Below are 19,621 nucleotides of genomic sequence, written 5' to 3' on the forward strand. Positions count from 1 at the left end.
TGAATCTCAGTGTCAGGCGCTCTGGAGGATTCCCGCCTTCTTCTGGTGCCCCGACCCAGGGCCCCCAAAAGCTCATACCACCCAGACTATTTACATAGTACCATCCCAACTACCCTCCAATCTAGGGTTGGTTGTACTTGCATAATGCAGAAATGGAGTGAAACTTAACTGCATGGAATAAAAAAAGAGATGCTGGCATATAGTAATTTTAATAGTTGCGATGAATGTGCTAGAACTGGAAGTGGGGAAAGGATACTAATTTGATACCTGGTACTTGAACTTGCTTCCTTCACACTGCTCAGTAGCTGTGGAACTTCATATTCAATGAGTGTTCTTAGCTGACCATCCCCTACACCGTCACGGTACACAATTATCCGTCCTGGCAAACCGTGGTTATGCTTGTACCATCTGTTCAGTGCCCCTGCAGGATTTGGTGTTAGTAAGAAAAGAATGACTTGCTTGATGCCAACAAAGAATAACATTCCCATATATTTCAACATTTAAATAGCTTGCTAGTTCAGACCATGATAAGATAGGGTAATACCTAATTTGGGTTGTATTTGCAATAATATAAAAATGGATACCTTTCCAGAACATTCCTGCAACTCTATTTAAGGAATCATTATGGTTTCTATGGCATAATGTATTCTCAAACTTAGCATGTCTCTTTAGTAAAATTTTAATATTTAAGCAATAAATTAAAATTTAATTCATGCAATAGACATACAAATTTCCCAAACCCATATTAATACTAATTTAGTTTCTTTAAATCTATAAATCCTCTCAATAAGGATAGACTGGATACTTTTATGTAAATTTCTTCTCTAATGAGCATAAATATGAAAACATAAGGAAAAGACTTGGCTGTTCCTCTAAAAGCATCTCTTCACATGGATTCACCCATCAGTCTCGCTGACAATACGAACTCTGAAAAATTTCCACTCGCTCTAAGAAATTGCCTAAAGAGCAGAGACCAGACAGTAACTCCTACCCAACAGAAACTTTTCATAACTTCTACTAAGGTTTTGAAGTGAGGGGAAAGTAATATGATAAAATATTTCTTTTCATGCATATATGGCACCATTGTTTTAGGAGAGTTTATTGTCCAGGAAATTCATTTGTTTGATAGAAGATGACCATGTATGTAAGTCCACCACCAAAATATGTCACCAAATTCACCTTTTTTGGAAACAAATATTTATGACCCCCCAAAGTTTATAGTTGGGACGATGCAAATCGGGGAGTGATTTGCACAGGTCACATTGCTAGGGAATGACCAAGCCAGATTCAGACCAGGGTTGGAAAGGGCTTGGGAACCCCAGACCCCCTCTTTCTACTGCATCCCATTGTAAGGAGGGCACCCTCCCCATCTGCTGTCTTTCCCATCTTCTCCTGCCATGCCACACTTGATTTGTCAGCATCCCCATCCCAGTCTCAAAAGCTTCTCTCCTATTTCTAGACCTAATGCTGGTCTGTCATAATCCTTGCTCCTCCAGGGTAGGTTTATTTTGACCTTCAAACTGCTTGCAAGAGCCACCAGCAGCTACAAACTTTTTTTCCTCCTGGCTTTTAGTTTATCACACACAGACAAAAATGTAAATTCTACAGAGCCTGTCTGTTAGCTTGAGTCAGGCCACAACTTCAGGGTCTCCTACTGGGTGCCAGTCAACTCAGGCAGGCTTGAGAAGTCTGTTTCCGCCTGTCTGGTCTGCTAGAGGCTTATGAATTTGGGGTCTGAAAGAACAGTGCTTGGAGCCCAACCCCATTGTTACATTTTTAGTACCAATCATGAAAACTTTTAAGCAATCTGCAACATCAGCCGTTGTTCTCTGAAGCATACAGCGGGAGAACCATCTAAAGTAAGCAAAGAACAAAAGTAAAGTTCAGTTCCAAAATTTCTATTCTAAGCATGCATTAGTATTAAGAAATAGACATAAGTAAATTAATGTTCATAATTTTATATACACTGTATGATTACAGTTATATTAAAATGCTCTCCCTCACCGCCCCCCCCCCAAATAAAATTAATTGATACGAGAAACTAAAGCACAGTGCTAGCATCAGACATCTCTGGGTTCAAATCCTGGCTGGTATACTCACCAGCTATGTGACTTTTTTATGTGAACCTAAGCCTCAGTTTCCTCATTTGTGCCAAGGAAATTTATAAGATAGTAAGGTAGTTAGTACCTCATAGGGTTGTTGTAAAAATTAAACTAGATAATATATGTAAAGTACTTAGCACAGCACTTGGTACATAATAAGCATTGATAAATAGAGGCCACTACATTATTATTATAAGGGAATTTATTAGTTTAGCAGATCTACTTTAAAAATATTCAAAGATTTCTCAAGCGTAAACTTCATTTCTATAGGTAAGCTTTTGGGAATTGAAATCTTAACATGACTAACTTATTTAGATTTCAGAAGGAAGTTCTCTTGCTAAAATTATTCATTAAAAGCACTTGGAAAATGAAGATCATGACTCAGTGGTATATATGTGTCCACATTATTCCAGTTCTCTAAATCTGTGCAATAATAATGATGCAATTAGAAATGCTGCTAACAAGCCAGAAGTCCCTTATGTGCTTGATTAAGGAAGTGACATACAGAACAGGGATCTCATACAACCTGGACTGAAGTCAGAGGCACACAGTTACATTGCTGCTTTTCCTGTCTCCCACAATCCCAAATATATACCTGATCACAATTTAGAGGAGTAAATCACATAGCTTAATTCTAGGAAGAAAATATGGTTCAAAACAGCCTCAAAACACATTGTTTAGTTACGAATATTGAAACACTTCTAAGAACTACAATTTAACATGTACTACGAGTCAATGCTTAATGTGTTATCCCTCATCCTTGCCTATGTTTTTTTTTTTTGCGGTACGCGGGCCTCTCACTGCTGTGGCCTCTCCCGTTGCGGAGCACAGGCTCCGGACGCGCAGGCTCAGCAGCCATGGCTCACGGGCCCAGCCGCTCCGCGGCATGTGGGATCCTCCCGGACCGAGGCACGAACCCGTGTCCCCTGCATCGGCAGGCGGACTCTCAACCACTGCGCCAGCAGGGAAGCCCCTTGCCTATGTTTTTAATAGCTGTGTAAACAACCACCACATCAAGTTTCTGCGAGCATTAAAAACAACAATAACAGCAAGCATGTCTTGAGCATTTACCGTAATAGGTAAGTGACAGATCAGGATATAAATCCAGGCAATCAGATTCTCAACTGCTTGACATCGTGTATGTAAACTTCCTAGTATGGAGCCCAATACAGTGCAGGTGTTCAGAAAACAAACGCACAAGAATTTCTACACGGCCATCATTTGGGGAATATGATTTGCATACGAGCAATAGCTTGTCCTAATGTACGTATAAAAATAGTTTTTTAATGAAGCTACATTTTACCCCAATATTATCCATCACATTTATAGATTTAAGTATAATTTATGACCATAAGTGTCCACATTTTAAAAACTGAGTGAAGAATACAAACTATTCCTTTCTGTAAAGTCTTTAGTTAAACCACAAGTAATATGGTTAGGGTAATTTTAAAAGTACCTGGTGATTCTGGGGTTAATACTGGCCACAAATCCAACCACCACCATTCCCTGGTTGAACGCATCTTTACAGACATCAATACCAACCACCATCAGGGACTTTAACTGTAAAATTAAAATCTTTCATGATTTAATGGAATGAGGTATTTTCCCAAGCAATGATGTAATATGAAGTTTTTAAAAGACTGTCCCTAGTTACTGAATTATTTAAGTTAAGCTATGTGCCAGGGAGATCAAGGTCGAGATGAGGCAGATTATTAAACCAGAAACCAGAGAAACTTAAAGATGGAGGGAATAATAAGAACCTGCTTCAAAGAAAAACAAAAAACAAAAAGATGGAGGGAACCATATATTACATACTTTGCTTAAGAGACTCATTGTAATAAAAAATGGCCACCATCCTTTATGGGGGTGGGCAAGGGCCATCAGTGGCTCAAGAGATTCTGGTAAAGTGGCCCGTCCACTTATCCCCCGTCTCTAGGCTGAAGGAATCTGAAGGGAAATTCCATTACCCATTCTTCAGCTCTCTAAGGAATCCTCACTTGTCTGTGCCCTCCAGGAGGGGCAGCTGGGGGTAACCTTGTACATCCTGGTTAAGGGAATAGGCAACATTCCCTCATTCCTCACCCTCCTCACTTCCTCCCATGGTGGCCATAGCTCAGGAAAGAGAAGATTTTCTCAGTTCCCAGAACAACGTGGAGGTTTGTATCACAGGCTCTGCCGGTTCCCCAAGCTCTGGGGGTGGGGGTTGGCGTCCCATCCAGGGTGCAAGGCTACTCTGCAAAGTATCACCCTGCTGAAAGCAGGTAAAGGCAGAGGCCGTGGAGCACAGATTTTCAACCACGGCTGGGAGGCTCCAAATCAAGTGCCTCCAAGTCGACGCCAAACTAGATTCTCTTTCACGAAAGATTCTGCTATTAGCTTAACCGAAGCTCCATGAGAACAGGGGCCACGCCTCACCTTCTGGATACCCTCCCAGTGGCTGGTGTAATGGAGCCCAGAGCAGACAAACGTACAACCAACCAACCCAACAAACAAAGCGAATATTTCTAGGATCACGTGAAAAGATCTCCTCCTACTTTGATTTAATTTTTTAAATTCATTAATAGATAGATTGATGACTAAAAGAAAAAGAGTGACGGTTCCTCACAGGGATCTCCAGAGCCCACAGCTCGCCTCCGAGTTTACAGGTCATCTGCAAGGCAATCTTGGTGGCGATGCTCATCAACATTCCCTGTTTATTCAACGTCTGAGCAAGCACACACTGGCTGGGGACTGGGCAGTCGGAGCTCAAATATTTTTTAATGGAATCATAATAGCTCTTCTGATTAGAAGGCAGAATACACATTACCTGAAAGCCAAAAAAAAAAAAAAAAACAGAAGAAAAGAAAGTTCATTTACTTATGTTCAGAGGAAGCTTTAAAAAAAAAACGAATATATGGATACAAACATCTTTTGCCCTTAAGTTCCCAAGACGCAAATATTAACATACCCACAGTTCTTCTCTTTTTTATTATTTTTTTTGTTTGGCCACGCCACACAGCTTGCAGCATGTTAGTTCTCTGACCAGGGACTGAGCATGGGCCACAGCAGTGAAAGCACCAAGTCTTAACCACTGGACCACCAGGGAATTGCCCCTACAGTTCTTCTCTTAAATGGCCTTTTAAAGAGCAATGAATCTAAGCCATTTGAAATGCCTTCTCATCAGCCATCCACTCTGCAAAGCCTCCCTCCAACCCTACCACTTCCCTTGGCTCTTCCTTCCTCCTTGCTTCTCTGCCAATTTGATTCTGCCAGTCTCCTCAAATTCCCTTCCATCCTAGCTCTTCCTCCAGCTGCCTCCCTTACTGCAGTGATCCTTCCCTGTAGCTCTCCAGCTATCATCCCCATGGCCTCCTCCCCAACTTCATCCACAGATAAGCAAAGTGGAGAATTTGCTTAAATTGTGGCCTTTTTCCCATTAGGCGCTGGACAGGCAAAATAAAAGAAGCAACAACACATTTTTTGTTAACCTGGACTTGAGTGTAAGGTATGAGGGGAGGGAAAATAAGGAAACAGAAGCTTCAGGTGCTCTGGTATTTTTAAATTCCACCCTCCTCTCTCACTGCCTCGACTTCCCATCAGGTACTTCCTTCACAGAAGGACGTCTCCTGGCCTAACTCCATCTCCTTCCTATGTTTTATTCTCTACTTTCAAAACACCCAAATTACAGAAAAGATAGGCACTGTCATAATTAACAGAAAACAAAGTGATTTTTTTCACCTATAGGACTGTTCATTATCATAATGTCAAGGGCTAAAATTATTTACACTTGATAAAGTTGGGAAAAATATTTTTAAATTATCAGCAAAATTCTCTTAGGGGGGTTTCCTGCCTTCCATCCCATGAGTCTGGGGCTAAGCAAGGTAGGTGGAAGAACAAGGAATAGCCCAGTGGGGACCAGGACCAAAAGAAGGTGGGAGTCAAGTGAGACTGGTTACACACCACGGATAAAGAAGCAAGTATGTGGAGAATAATAAGGGCCATGTTTCTCACTATTAGAGATGAGGTACAAACATGGAAAGGGGGAACACTTTCCTGTGGCACTGGGTTGCAACTGGAGGTGTGAACATGTTTTTGATCTTTAAAATTTTAATAAAATATTTTAATATATACATAACTACATATAGTAATAAAATAGATGCAAGTGTGTATTTATATATATGCACACACATACATATACATATTTCTTAGCTTTGCCCATTGGAAAAGCCTAGGGGCAGTGACACACCGGTAGCAAATAAACACACCCAGTGCCCAGATCTTGGTTTCTAAATAGTGCTCTCTACCAAAAGGAATCAGGGCTCATTGGGAAAACATATGATTCTAGAGTTAGACAGCAAAACTTAGATTAACCTGGAATGTCTTATTGTGCCAGACAGTAAGGAATTGTTCCAAGAAAGTTGGGAAGGTGTCAAAAAGACACAGAGGTCAGCTTGAATGGGGCTCCCACTGGCAAAACCAAGGACAATTTGGATATCAAAATAAATAACAGTAGTGATAAACTATAAGCTGGTAAATAAAATAGGAATCCATGAATCCATACTGATGTAAATAAGTGAACAAACAAACAAATGGGAAGAAGAGAAAGCTCTTCCTTATAATGCCAACTAATAATTACAGAAGGAAGTACAAAATTAGAAAGCCACCATTTGGCAACCATCAGAGTAGTAACGGATTCAGACAAGAATTATCAATGGATTCTAAAACTAGTAGGAAAAGTCTGATGAAGAACAGGATATTTACATAGTCTCAAAGTATCTCCCTACCAAAAACAAAAAAAGAAAGAAACCTGATTAATTACTAAGAGAAAAAGTGTAACTTTACAATGGAGAAAATTGACAGAAACCATCTTAATCAATGGAGTCCCCCCTGGTAAGATGCAGTAAGAACACAGAATCATTGCTGTGATACTCCTGCCAGAAGTGCATAACCTGAATTTAATCATAAGGAAACATTAGACAGACCCAAATTGAGGGACATTACATAAAATAACTGGTTTATGCTCTTCAAAACTGGAAGGTCATCAAAGTCAAGGGAAAACTAGGGAACTGTTACAGACTGAAGGAGAGATTAAAGAGACGGGGAAACTAAGGGCAACATATTAGATCCTTCTAACAGAGAAGACATTTGGGGGACAAATGGAGAAATATGAGTGGAGTCTGTGGATTAGCTAGTTGTACTGCTCCCTGATTTTGATGGTTGTTCTATGGTTCCATAGGAGAGGGACCTTGTTTGTACGAAATGTGTGCAAATGTATTTTTTCAAAGGTAATGGGCATCACTCCTGTAACTTACTCTCAAATGGTTCAGGAAAAAAATAGATAAGATAGATAGGAAGGGAGGGAGGGAGGGAGGGAGGTGAAAAATGACAGAAAATCATAAATATAATAAAATGTCAAAAATTGGGGAATCTGGGTGAATGGTATATTACAGTTCTTTGTACTATTCCTGCAACTTTTCTGTTAGTTTGATTTTACTTTTTAAAGTGAAAAATAAATGCTCTTAGGATGATAACTTTCTGTATTATAACATCCTTACGGGCCATTTTTTGTGGAAACAAAGAGATAGCTAAGCTGCTTTGCATGCGCTATGAATAGGAAAGTTGGGAGTTGGGATGAATGAGCTAGGGGGGTCAGACCGGAGATGGGACAGAAAAGCACTGCAGTACTGTGGGAGACTGAGAGAACATTTCCAAGAAATAGGAATGATTGAGAGATTTTTTAAGAAAGGGATGTCAATTTTAACTTGTCTGGAATGTTGACATGTGATATAACCATGCCTTGGCCCCAAACCCTCAGCAAAGTCAGATACATCACACACACACACACACACACACACACACACAGGACACACACATACACAAACACACACACACACACCACACGCACACACAATACTTTGGGAAATGAAGCAATTGTGGGTGTCCCCCAGGGTGATGCAATGCAGGAGGAAAAGGCACCCATGAAAGGGGGCAAGAATTCAGAGGGGGCAGGGACATGGGGCCATAGGTGACACGGAAACACTTAAACCTTCCAAGAATCCCCTGAAACAATGGGGAGAACACAGGGTGCCCCAACACTTATGGGATAAGATGGGAGTCAATTTATCTTAAATCTTGAGTAAAAGATGATCCTCCCAGTAAGTTGGAAAATATGTAAACATCCAAGAGGCCGATACAGGCGTAACAACAAGTCTTTAAAAATTAATATTAGAAACATGAAAGGAAGACAAAATATTGATTAAAATATCAAGATAAATACTTTCTTGGCTGCTTGGGGAAATGCACAGCAATTTGCAAACATACCATGGGAGAACATGTTCAAATTCCTTCTTTCAAGGCTACTAGATCTGAAGAAAAAATTAAAATTATACCTCAAAAATTAACCTATACTTACCAACTGAACCTCAGGATCAACGTATTTCTGTATAGCGTGAAGAAATGCAGCTGGATTTTCTTGTACTTTTATGCTACAGAAAAAAAATTAATTTTGAAAATGCATGGTTCCCTTCTTAGTAGCACATAATCATATAGAACTAAAAATAATATTAGTTGATTTTTATAACAGACTATAATTTGAGGAAAAAATCATTAAAGTGAAACCTTTTGAGTCTGAAATTGCTTCTCCCACACATGATACACCAGAAACATTTCATTATCATTTTTATTAACTTAAAAAATAGTTTGGTGAAAAATGAAATTTTCTCCATTGTATAGAGTCCCTACAGATTCTATCTGAACAATTCTGTTGTTCAAAATGGAGTTGAAGGTGAACTTCTGAAACCACAAGTCTCAATATCAAATGACTGAAACAGAGTTCAAGTTAAACTGGGATTAACAATTCTCTAATTCTGAATCTCCCTGGGAACTTTAAAATAAAAATCATTAGGTTAATGAGATCAAGATGTTCAGCTAATCTGTATGATTCATACTAAAACATTTTTTTTTTCCTTAATGGCACACTGTGTGGAGCCTGGAATATTTAGCCATAATCAATCAATCAGTGGACAAGTATCAACACTTATCAATTATCAGTTCTGTGGTTACATTATATTAGGGGCCAGATGCTACAGAAAAAAATTGCCACGCAAAAGAATTTTTAGAGCTGTTTTCTTGACATAGGTTCAGCCTCTCATATGTAAATATAATGGGACTTTCCCAATACCCAGTGGCCTTTTGAAAGTTGACCAGCAGGTGGCGGGACCACTGTCTGCCGCTTGCTTGTTCTAACAGGAGTGGCCAGCAACGTTGTTTCAGATGGAAGAAAACTACACATATAAATCTAGTAAGTAAATGGATACTTCATAGGGAAAAAAAAAAGGATGGACTAAAATATGAGCTTTCAAATAAAACAGGCCAAGGACCGAACATGGGCATGGGCTTGTTGTCGAGTTTGGGTGAGAAAGAGCCTATGATGCCAGCCCAGGTTCTGGGACTGTGGCTTCTTTCATGAATCTTTTCCTGCCTTATTACCTCATGGGTTAAGAGAAATTAGAGCAGGTGAAACTCAAACCAGGCGATTTGTTAACAGATGTGATAAGAGAAGAATTCTATACTACAGTGTAAAATGAGACTTTGGGAACAGCTATGGTTTTCAACAATGCTTATGCTGCTGATGTAATTAATTAGTAACCATGTGTTTAAAGAATAACTTCCCACCCTGCCAATTTAGGACATTTGCACCTCCACTACAACAAAGAGAAAGAGGTATCTGTTGCTCTTCTTTATGCGTAGCGAGCTCAGTGAAGTAAGGCATGACCAACTTTACGGCTTTTCTAAAGCAAAACAATATTCGACTTTGAGCGTGGCTGTATATGAATGGATCCCTTATGAAATGGAAAGCATCATATTTATCGCATCCCATGTAAATAGCATAGCCATTTAGTATGTAGTAGCAGATACTCAATAAATGTTCAAAGGCTAAATGAACGACCTGGTTCTATCAGAAACTATCTAGATGACTAATCTTATGCTACAGGAACAGAATAAGAAAAGCTTATTTCAGATCTATTCGTACATTAAATTTTAAAACATAAAATCTATCAAATAAGTCAGGAAATGCAACATTTATTTGTTAATATCCTGTTTGCTGTTCAGTTTTATAAGTAAGTGATATGGAAGAATTAAGAAAAGAAACTGAGGAGGCACTACATGGCTTTATTAAGGATTTATACCCCAGCTAGTATGGGAAAGATGCTGAGATAATGAGAGTACTGCCTAGGAAGAACTATGAAAATAAAGTTTTATAAAGACCAACATAAAATACATTTCAACTGGATAAAAATTTAATCATTGCCAAATCTATCTACTTATAACTGCTTGGCATTCTACATTAGGAAACTTTACTGACATTAAAAAAAAAAAAAAACTTTTGTAGCTGTATCAGCCATCATCTCCTATCTTTTAACAAAACCAAATTAATATCTGAAAAAAGTTGGGATGATTTTCTGCATCTTCTCACATTTTGGGGTGGTTCACATTAAATCCTATGGGCCTTCCAACTCTTCTCAAGCAGTTCAAAAAGCTCTCCGTCACACGTTCAGCTCTGTTGCTACATATAACCAACCATTTATTCAAAGACTGCGCACTTAAAATCTTGCAAGTTCGCATATCCTTGGACCAGTCAGCCGCAGACACAGGTTGACACTGAGAAAAATAATGATTGTGAAAGGGTTGAACAAATTTACTCAGAGAACAATTAAATTAAAAAGATAGTGTGGAAATAGTTCATATTTGTCATAACAGAACTATTTATTTAGCACAGTTTGCTATTCTCAGACTTAAAACACAGATACAAGCGCTGCACATCTGAACACAACACACGTGCTTCCTGGGAGTGGAGGTATCTCAGCATCATCCCAGGTTAGCCGTTCCTTGCCTGCAGGTCCTTGGCAAGTCCCTTTACTTCACGGGGCTCTGCTGTGGGCAAGGAAAGGTGCCTGGTTCAAATCTCTAGGTTCCCTTCCAGCTCTAAAAGTCTACAACCTTTACTATGAATGGCTCAGGCTACTGGCTGTCCAGTTTGGTCTCTTTGCTTCAGGTACCTAGATATCTCAAACAGAAAATGCTGATGACTGACACAATGCAGGTCATCATGCTGAAACTAACAAATCCTACAATTAAAGACTATACATTATGCCAAGAGTAGATACGTCTAGGAGCAAAGATGAGACCAGGACACAAGCTCCTTTCTCATTCTTTGGAAGGTTCCCCAGGTGACCAGGAAAAACAAGCTCCCCGCCTTGAAGAGGGGAGACTTTAGACTGGTCCCTAGCCTTCTGTTTATATCCATGGACTGGAATCAAACGGAAATGTTCTTGGTGTGGTAAACCAGGAAGAGTCACTGTTATAATTTAAAAAAACACTGCAATCTAATCTCTTGCTACTTAAAGTGTTGCCTTGTAGCAGCATGGCTATCTCCTGAGAGCTCGTTAGAAATGCAGAGTCCTGGGCCCAATCCCAGACCCACTGAATCAGAATCTGCATGTTAACAAGTTCCCCAGTGATTCGTCTGCACATTACAGTTTAAGAAGCATTCCAATTCCCTTGTTTTACAGGTTCCAAAGACATGGCTGAAAAGGGTTATGGAGCCAGCTGGTGGCACTGAAGGTTTAGAATACTGCTCTTGTCTTTGCAACCCGGGCCCTTTCCAGCAAGCACTCTGGCTTCCAGGCCCCAGCCAATCTCACGGTGGCCAGGCAGGGACTCAGCTTCAGGAAGCAACCTTAGCCTGAGAATGAAGGGGAAGGGCTAGGCCTCCATAAAGGCTTCTGTCTGGAGCTAGGATTCGTTCCTTCCCTTTACAACCAGTGTGAGGAGAGCCACAGCTCTCTCACCTACACTCCTACCTGTTGTGGGCTGGCAGGGGGCCCAGGACAAATGGCCCCGGGCCACTCTGAAGCCTGTGAACCTTTAGTGTACTCAGTTCCTCGAGCCCAATTTCCAGAAAGCAGGATCAGCTGAGAAGTCGAGGACACAGCCACCTCTAGCCCACCCACCATCGCCTCGAGGGGGCAGGTTCTCCACTTTAGTGCCCCTTCTCCTATGGAGACCTGTTTCCAGGCCAAAAAATGCAAACAAATCTCTGACAAATATGACTTTACCTAGAGATGATGAGACAGACCATTTTAAATATTTCCCATCTCACCTCACGTGTGGAACTAAAACTGAGCTTCTCTTTACTGACTCCTGAACAAGACCTTAATGGGGGTCTACATTTTAGGACTTGACAAAGTTTTGTTTTGTTCTGCTTTTAAAGTAGTTTTTCTTCAGCTTCTCCAATAAGGGTTTCGGTTGTTTGCATAGATTATCAAAAAGAAATGATGAGAAAAATCTCCACTCTGCCAACAAAAAAACATTCGTTTGCTCAGTCATTAGTTTTGACATGTTGGCTTACTTATTATACCAAATAAAGGCAAGAAGAGTGCCTTTAAAAATGAAATGTAATTGGCTTTAAAAATGGGCAAAACAGAGGGGAAAAGTAGAAAGAGAATGTGCAATTTTTGCATAAAATAGGTTCATTTTTAAATGGAAGCCCCAAAGAAGCAATGATTTGTCTCTCCAAGGTTTCAGAATACCTCTCTGCCTAAATGCTGTGGCTGGGATGGGCTCTGTGCAAATTTCTTCACGTTTATGCCAACTGAGCAGCATTTTACTTTGGGGAAAAAAAACTCAGGTACCAGGAAATATGGTCTATTGGAATTAATCTTCAGCAGTTAAAAGAATTTTCTCAGGTACCATAGATTTTTTTTTTTTTAAGTGATGTAAGAGGACTACAACACGCAATAATAGGTTGGCATGTTTTGATGGCAACGGCTTGAAGTACCATTTTCTAACTCATCTTTAAATGTGACACCACATCACAGTGACTGACCTAAATTATGTCCGCTGGGTGCCGCTAAGCCTTTCAAAAGTACACTCGGATGAAAAAGGAAAACAGAGGGACCTGGAGGTTTAGAACAAAGGAAAGGCAGGGACATGGCCATGGAAAAACCAAATGAATATTCTAAGCCCACGAGTCATTCTGGCATATGATCAAACTGACACACATTCAAGAAAATACTTTTAAATGAAAATAAAATCACTGCACTTACTATGTGGTCTTGTATTATTATATTTTCTGAAGGCACAACCCGGCCAGTCAGAGACATCTGGCATCCAAAATGCAGGCCCCAGGTCTCCAGCTCAAAACGAGCATCCTTGTTTCTGTTGATAGAGTTGAGTTTTAAATCATTAAAGGGCTTACTTTCTAAAGAATTTTCATTATTAGAGATAAAATTACAACTTAATTATTCAGACTGATTTTTTTAGGGGTGCTGACTTCTATTTCTACTCGCCATTTTTTTCCCTGCTCAAGAGAATTATAGGAAGACTGCACCCATGGGGGACATGCAGGGATGGAAAGGCTCCCAGTGTGGCTCACTGGTTAGCAAAATGGGACTTTGAGCCAGACAGACCCGACTTCAACTCCGAGTGCTGACACTTAATAACATGTGACCTTGAGCAAACTCTGAAATCTTTTAAAGCCATGCATGGTTTCCTTATTGGCAAAAGGTAGGACTAATTAATTACTTCACAGGGCTGATGGAAAAATTAAACATGACAATACATGGACAGCGCTACCACACTGCCTGGCACATGTTAAGTGCTCAGTAAAGGTGAGATATTATTGCTGATAACAAACATCACTAAAGAGACACTGTGAAGCGTCTGGATGTGGAGTTGTCCCTGTACCTCTGGATATCATCTGCGAGCCTGGCCACGCGCTGCTGCCTCCCCAAAGGACTGAGGCGCGTTTCTTCAGCCACAGCCTTCATCAGCTGGAAATCAGATGTTGCCTGGCCAGGCAGCCCTATTCAACGTGAATGAAAACAAAGTGAAAAATGAACAGTCCCTGAGGTAACCCCAGCCCATCTCAGGCACAGGGTAATAAAAGTTTTCACTTAAACTGAATCAGATTCACCGTCTGGATAGCATCATCTGACAGCAATGCAAGCCACATGTCATTTAAAATTTTCTATAGTAGCCACATTAAAAAAAAAGCCAAAAAGAAACAGATGCAATTATTCCAATAGTATATATTATTTAACTCAATATATCCAAAATATTATCATTGCAACATGCAGCCGATATGAAAAATCTGTCAATGACGTAGTTTCCCTTTTCTTTTCACACTACGTCTTAGGCATCCAGTCTGTATTTGACACTTACAGCACTTCCCCAGCCAGTCCCTCAGTCACACTACTCATGTGTCAAGTGCTCAGTGACCACGTGTGGCTAGACGCCACCATGGGGACTGTGCAGACCTGGGATGTCATAGTACCACTAAGAATGGGCATCCCTCCCTGCAGGGATGATGTCCTTGTGAACTTTTCTAATCACAAAAGAAATACATACACATGATAACTGATCCGAATAATACAAAGTGTCAAAAGTAGAAGGTCCACCCTTAGTCTCACCCTGGTAATCAGACAAGCATGATTAAAAGCACCTGAGACAGTTATTCAGCTTCTACTAGAGTGAAGGTTACCTTCTGGAAGCTTATGCAAAAAGAAAATAAGGAGCATTTTGGCACCACTCAAAGAATTTACCTGAAGAAAATTAAATCATGTGGCTTCTTAGCCTAGTGAAGTTCAAAAAATGCGGAAGAACAGCTTGGTTTTAGGAAAACATCTGGGGACCATTTTAACATCAAATTAACAAATAGAATACACGAGATAAAGGAAATAGATAGCTTTCACTGTGCTGAGCAATTTCCAAAGAGCACTCTACCCTTCCACTTCCTCTGTGATGAAATAAATAACTTAAGGCTCATCCTCCATGGGTTAAATTAGTGCTCTGGCACTCAGCTAACTTAAGGAGGTTCTACCCACCACAAAGTATCAGGAGTCTGTGACTGAGAGCCTGACAGAGTATAAAACATAAACATCACCTGTTAGAAAGCAGAGCTCGGGGATCAGGTGGGCCATCCGAACCTCAGCGTCAGCATTTCTCTTGCTTTTCAACAGACTAACAAGCACTGGCTGGTTTAGGTCAGATAAGGTAATATCATATTGCTGTAGGATGCAAGATTAATGAGGGAAAAGTTAATATGGAAACACTGTAAAACGAGCATCCTTGCTTATGAGCAGCAAGGTAATCCCCAAATGAATAGATAAGCAAATCCGTTCAATAGAGGAAAAAAAGTTCCTACTGATCCCTATGGTTACGTACTCATTTCTACTTCCTTCCTAGGACCTATCTCTTATATCTCAGGGTCAGTTTCATGATTTTATTATCTTTTATAATGCAATACTGTTTTTTTTTTCCATTCATTTCCTTGCTCTCTTCTGAGTTTCATCCAGAGACAGAACAGCCTTCAGCTGGCTCCATCCATAATGCCATGACCCCACTGCAGCATGTCCACCGTTGGAGACTGAGGCAGATTGCCCCATGCATAACTAACTGGCTCTAAGCACCTGTGTTCATTTTGAAACTACCTAAACACAAGTTGGAGGCAAGGGTTATATTGAGTCAATCTCAGATTTCCCAAAAGGACACAACTGTCCTTCATTCCTAGGATAGTATGATGTTATAGGGAAACAGCTTTGAACTCCAACAAATGTAAATCTGATCCCCAGCTCTTCTATCAATACTTACGTGGACTGTGACACTGAGGAAGTTACCTTCATTACCTTTCCTCATCTATGACATGAGGAGAATGGTAGCTCAGAGGTGTCCCACGTAAACCATGAGCATGGTGTCTGGTTTATAATGAGTCCTCAGCAATCATTAGTTCCTACCCCACCCCCTTTCCCTTTGTAAATTTGAACTTCAACATTCTCACCTTGCCACGAGTTCATTTACCTTCAAACGGCAAAGTTTCCAATGAACACTCATTCCCAGTATAATTTACTCAATACTGATGACAGAACAACTGGAATTATAATTTACCAACTGCCTGGCGACTATATGACACTGACATCAATGATTATAATTAAGGAAGCTAGCAGTGAGTGCTTTTCTGTTCAATTAGGACTTTAAGTCATTAAAAACAATTCAGGAAACGTGATCATTGCAACAATGCTATGGCTGAAAAGCTTGGAGAAGCCTTCGCAGAGAGTTTTTATACGTGACTTCATTAATTCACATCTCGTGCTTGCTATATTCCAGGAACAGCAGGAGATACAAAGATAAAAGAGGCACAGTTCCTACGTTTACACGTAACTACATTATCTACAAAGCAAAGTAGACCAGTAGCACAAATAATATATGCTAAGCACTTATATTTTCCCTCATTTAGTCCTTTTTTAATGGATGTGTACTATGTTTTTTTTTTAATTGAAGTGTAGTTGATTTACAATGTTGTGTTAGTTTCTGGTGTACAGCAAAGTGATAGTTATACACACACACACACACACACACACACACACACACACACATATACTCTCTTTCAGATTCTTTTCCATTATAGGTTGCTACAAGATATTGAGTATAGTTCCCTGTGCTATACGATAGGTCCTTGTTGTTTATCTATTTTATATATAGTAGTGTGTATATGTTAATCCCAAACTCCTCATTTATCCCCCACCCTTTCCCCTTTGGTGACTGTATGTTTGTTTTCTATGTTTGTGAGTCTATTTCTGTTTGGTAAATTAATTCATTTCCTCCTTTAATCTTAACCACGATGAGTCAAATACTATCATCATCCCCTTCACTGATGAGGAAACAGCATCAGAAATTAGGTAACTTTCCCAAGGTCCCATAACTGTACATTAGCACAGCCAGGATTCATCCCTTAAGACCTGGGAACCTCTGCTTGTCACACCACTCAGGACTGGGTCCCTCACAAGGAGTAGGGAACAGGGTGGTAGTGAAAACAATTTCTGGCTGGTAAATCAGGGAAGGCTTCGTGAGGGAGGTAGAATCCAAGAGAGAACCTTGAAGAAAACGTGGGAGTATTACAAGTTCCAGGAACAGCTGGACATGTTCCAGGAAGAGGATATTCCATTTACCTGGAACATGGCCAGGAATTCTACCCACTAAGCTGTGTCATCAGCTGAACTTTACTCTCTCCCGTGCCCCAATTTTCTTAGCGTTTGAAAATATTTTTTCATGATAAGATAAAATAGTGACATATAAAGGTCAATATCAACATGTCTTCCACTTTGAAAGCTGACTGCATAATAATTTAGCATTCCTTTCCTAGGACAGAGGGGAGAACATTCTAGAAATTGGCACCATTTTCTTTCTTTTTCTCCCTAATATATATGCAGTGAACCACAACTCCTTACACAGGAAACTGAGTGGGATTTTATCATGATTCCCTTTTCAAAATGTCACGGGTCCTAAAATACATCAAAGAAAAATGAATTTAACTGTGCAGAAAAAAAAACAAATGTTTAACAAACTTTGTGTCTGATAAACGAACACTTATGGAGCACATTTTCTGCACAAGACGCTTTGCCAAATGCCGTTTGTGTTCTAGAAGTAATGTGGAATGTTCTACAAGTGCTCAGGGAAGAGAACAGCTAGCTCTTCTGTGAGTGTGACAGGGAGCAAAGTCAGAGAGGACTTCACTAACGAGATGACATTTGACCTTGAAGAGGAAAGGTACAGTGAGGCTTTATGCCAATGTCTCTTGAACATGAGCGAAGGCTGAGTGACAGCGAGTAGACTGGGATGATGGCAGCATGGGGTGCATGGTGGGAGTGCCGTGGGAGATGAGGTCAAACTGTGTGATGCTACAGTTGAAGAAGGGAAGTGCTCATCACCTGCAGGAACTGGACTAAAAGCTCCGCGTGGACGATTCGGCGCTTACACAACTGAATGAGGAGGTGACGGTAAAGATGAGGAAGGGCGCAAAATGTCTTCCTGAGAGGCAGAATTCCCAAAGAGAGAGGGAAGTGGGAAAGACAATGAATTCAGTTTGAATTATGTTAGTGTGAGATGCCTGCAGGATATTCATGCAAATACAGTCTGAAACAGAGATGAGGATATAATTTAGGAATGAGGGCAAGGCAAAAATACCATATTTGAGCAAACTCAAAATATGAAGCAAAGATCCTCTGCAAGGGGACCATGGTGAATAACAGCATTTAATGTCTGGGGGAAATGATGAAGGAAGATGTCAAAAGAGGCTGAGAAAGAACCACCTGAAACCTAGCAGAGAACCACCAGGGATGTGCGGAGGGGCCAAGCAAGAGGAGTTCAGCTCAGTGCGAGTGGTTATTAGTGTCCAAAGCCACCAAAAGCCCCTCCGAATAAGAACAGTAGCTGAATTTGACCTTGGAGAGCTATTTCCATAGTGGCAGAACCGGGTACCAGACTACTGAGGGAGGCTTCAGGAAGGAAGAACTGAAGAGGTGCTTGGAGCTAGTTTAGACAACCTTCTAAAGAAATGAGCTAAGGAGGAAAAAGAGATCGCTTTTCCTGAAGGTACAGAAAGGTCAAGGCAGGGTTTTTGCTTTCTGTTTGTTTTTGTTTTTAGAACAGTGAGATTTTGGAGACTGAAATACGACTGCACATTAAAGAGAAGGCACCTCTGAAAGGAACTGAAGTTGGATGGTGGGGATGAGGAAATTGTCATCACTGTGAATCAAGCTCCCAGAGTCAGCAGGAGATTCCATCGAGAAATGTTTGAGTATCTACTAAATGCTACCCTGGGCATCCAGAAATCAAGAGCTCAGCGTTGAGGAGGGGAGTCAGACCATTCATGTCCTTTCTGTGATAGTCAGCTGCAGCTAAGTGCAGGGAGGGGACCCGGGGGAGAGCATCCTAGGGCTCCCTTAAGAGTAGACTGCTGAGCTGAGTACTGAAGGGTGTTCAGTGACCGGCTGGCTATGAGTGGGCATCAAGGAAGAGGAAGCAACATGTGTGAAAATGCATAGGGGGGTAACTGACTCAACGAACCATGAATGGTGGGCACAGGAGAACCCAAGAAGGAAACGGGATGGTAAGTGATGAGACTCAAGAGGTAGGGAGTGGCCAGATCATAAAGGACCTGAGGAATTCTGCCCAGGAGCTTAGATCTGACTTCTAAAGCAACAGAGAGCCACGGGAATATTTTAAGCGGGGAAGTAGCATTATCAGATATGTTTTAAAGGAGGTAACTCAGACTACAGGAAGGACCACAGGAGACAGGATGAGGGTCCGAGCCAATACAGGAACGGTGGAGATGGAGGGGAAGGGACAGGTCAGAAAATTATGTCAGAGGCAGACTCAGCCCGACAGACTGGGGGACTTGTTGGATTGGAAAGGAACAGGGACCCTCTTCTGAGCTAAGCAGAAGGGAGATGAGGATGAAGGAAGACAAGTCCCACCTGCTTGTAGTAATCCACATAGGTGATCTCGGTGCCATCCCACTTCTGGAAGGTGTGCGTGGGCTTCACTGACCAGTCAATGTCATCGATGCGATAGGTTTTGTTATTGTATCTGGTAAAGGCAAGAAATCTTTAAGTTCTTTTCCCAAATCCTACAAGGTAAGTGGCTCTTTCACTATACTTTTTTTTATTATTATTATTTTTTTTTTTTTTTTTTGCTTTACG

General features: G+C 40.7%; 1 protein-coding gene across 2 annotated transcripts in view; it reads right to left on the reverse strand.

Moving 5' to 3' along the window:
* PIWIL4 (piwi like RNA-mediated gene silencing 4) overlaps window positions 1–19,621 on the reverse strand; it is a 43,794-nt gene that overhangs the window by 2,834 nt on the left and 21,339 nt on the right. For both annotated transcript variants that reach the window (XM_007449639.1, XM_007449640.1), the window contains exons 8-17: window positions 19,397–19,508; window positions 15,028–15,151; window positions 13,830–13,947; window positions 13,190–13,301; window positions 10,558–10,742; window positions 8,494–8,566; window positions 4,708–4,908; window positions 3,559–3,662; window positions 1,784–1,854; window positions 268–421 (exon numbers count right to left, since the gene is read on the reverse strand). In XM_007449639.1, the coding sequence (XP_007449701.1) occupies window positions 268–421; window positions 1,784–1,854; window positions 3,559–3,662; window positions 4,708–4,908; window positions 8,494–8,566; window positions 10,558–10,742; window positions 13,190–13,301; window positions 13,830–13,947; window positions 15,028–15,151; window positions 19,397–19,508 (1,254 nt within the window). The remainder of the gene's footprint in view (window positions 1–267; window positions 422–1,783; window positions 1,855–3,558; window positions 3,663–4,707; window positions 4,909–8,493; window positions 8,567–10,557; window positions 10,743–13,189; window positions 13,302–13,829; window positions 13,948–15,027; window positions 15,152–19,396; window positions 19,509–19,621) is intronic.

This window comes from Lipotes vexillifer, unplaced genomic scaffold (assembly GCF_000442215.2).
Source record: "Lipotes vexillifer unplaced genomic scaffold, Lipotes_vexillifer_v1.1 scaffold536, whole genome shotgun sequence".
Lineage (NCBI taxonomy): Eukaryota > Metazoa > Chordata > Mammalia > Artiodactyla > Lipotidae > Lipotes > Lipotes vexillifer.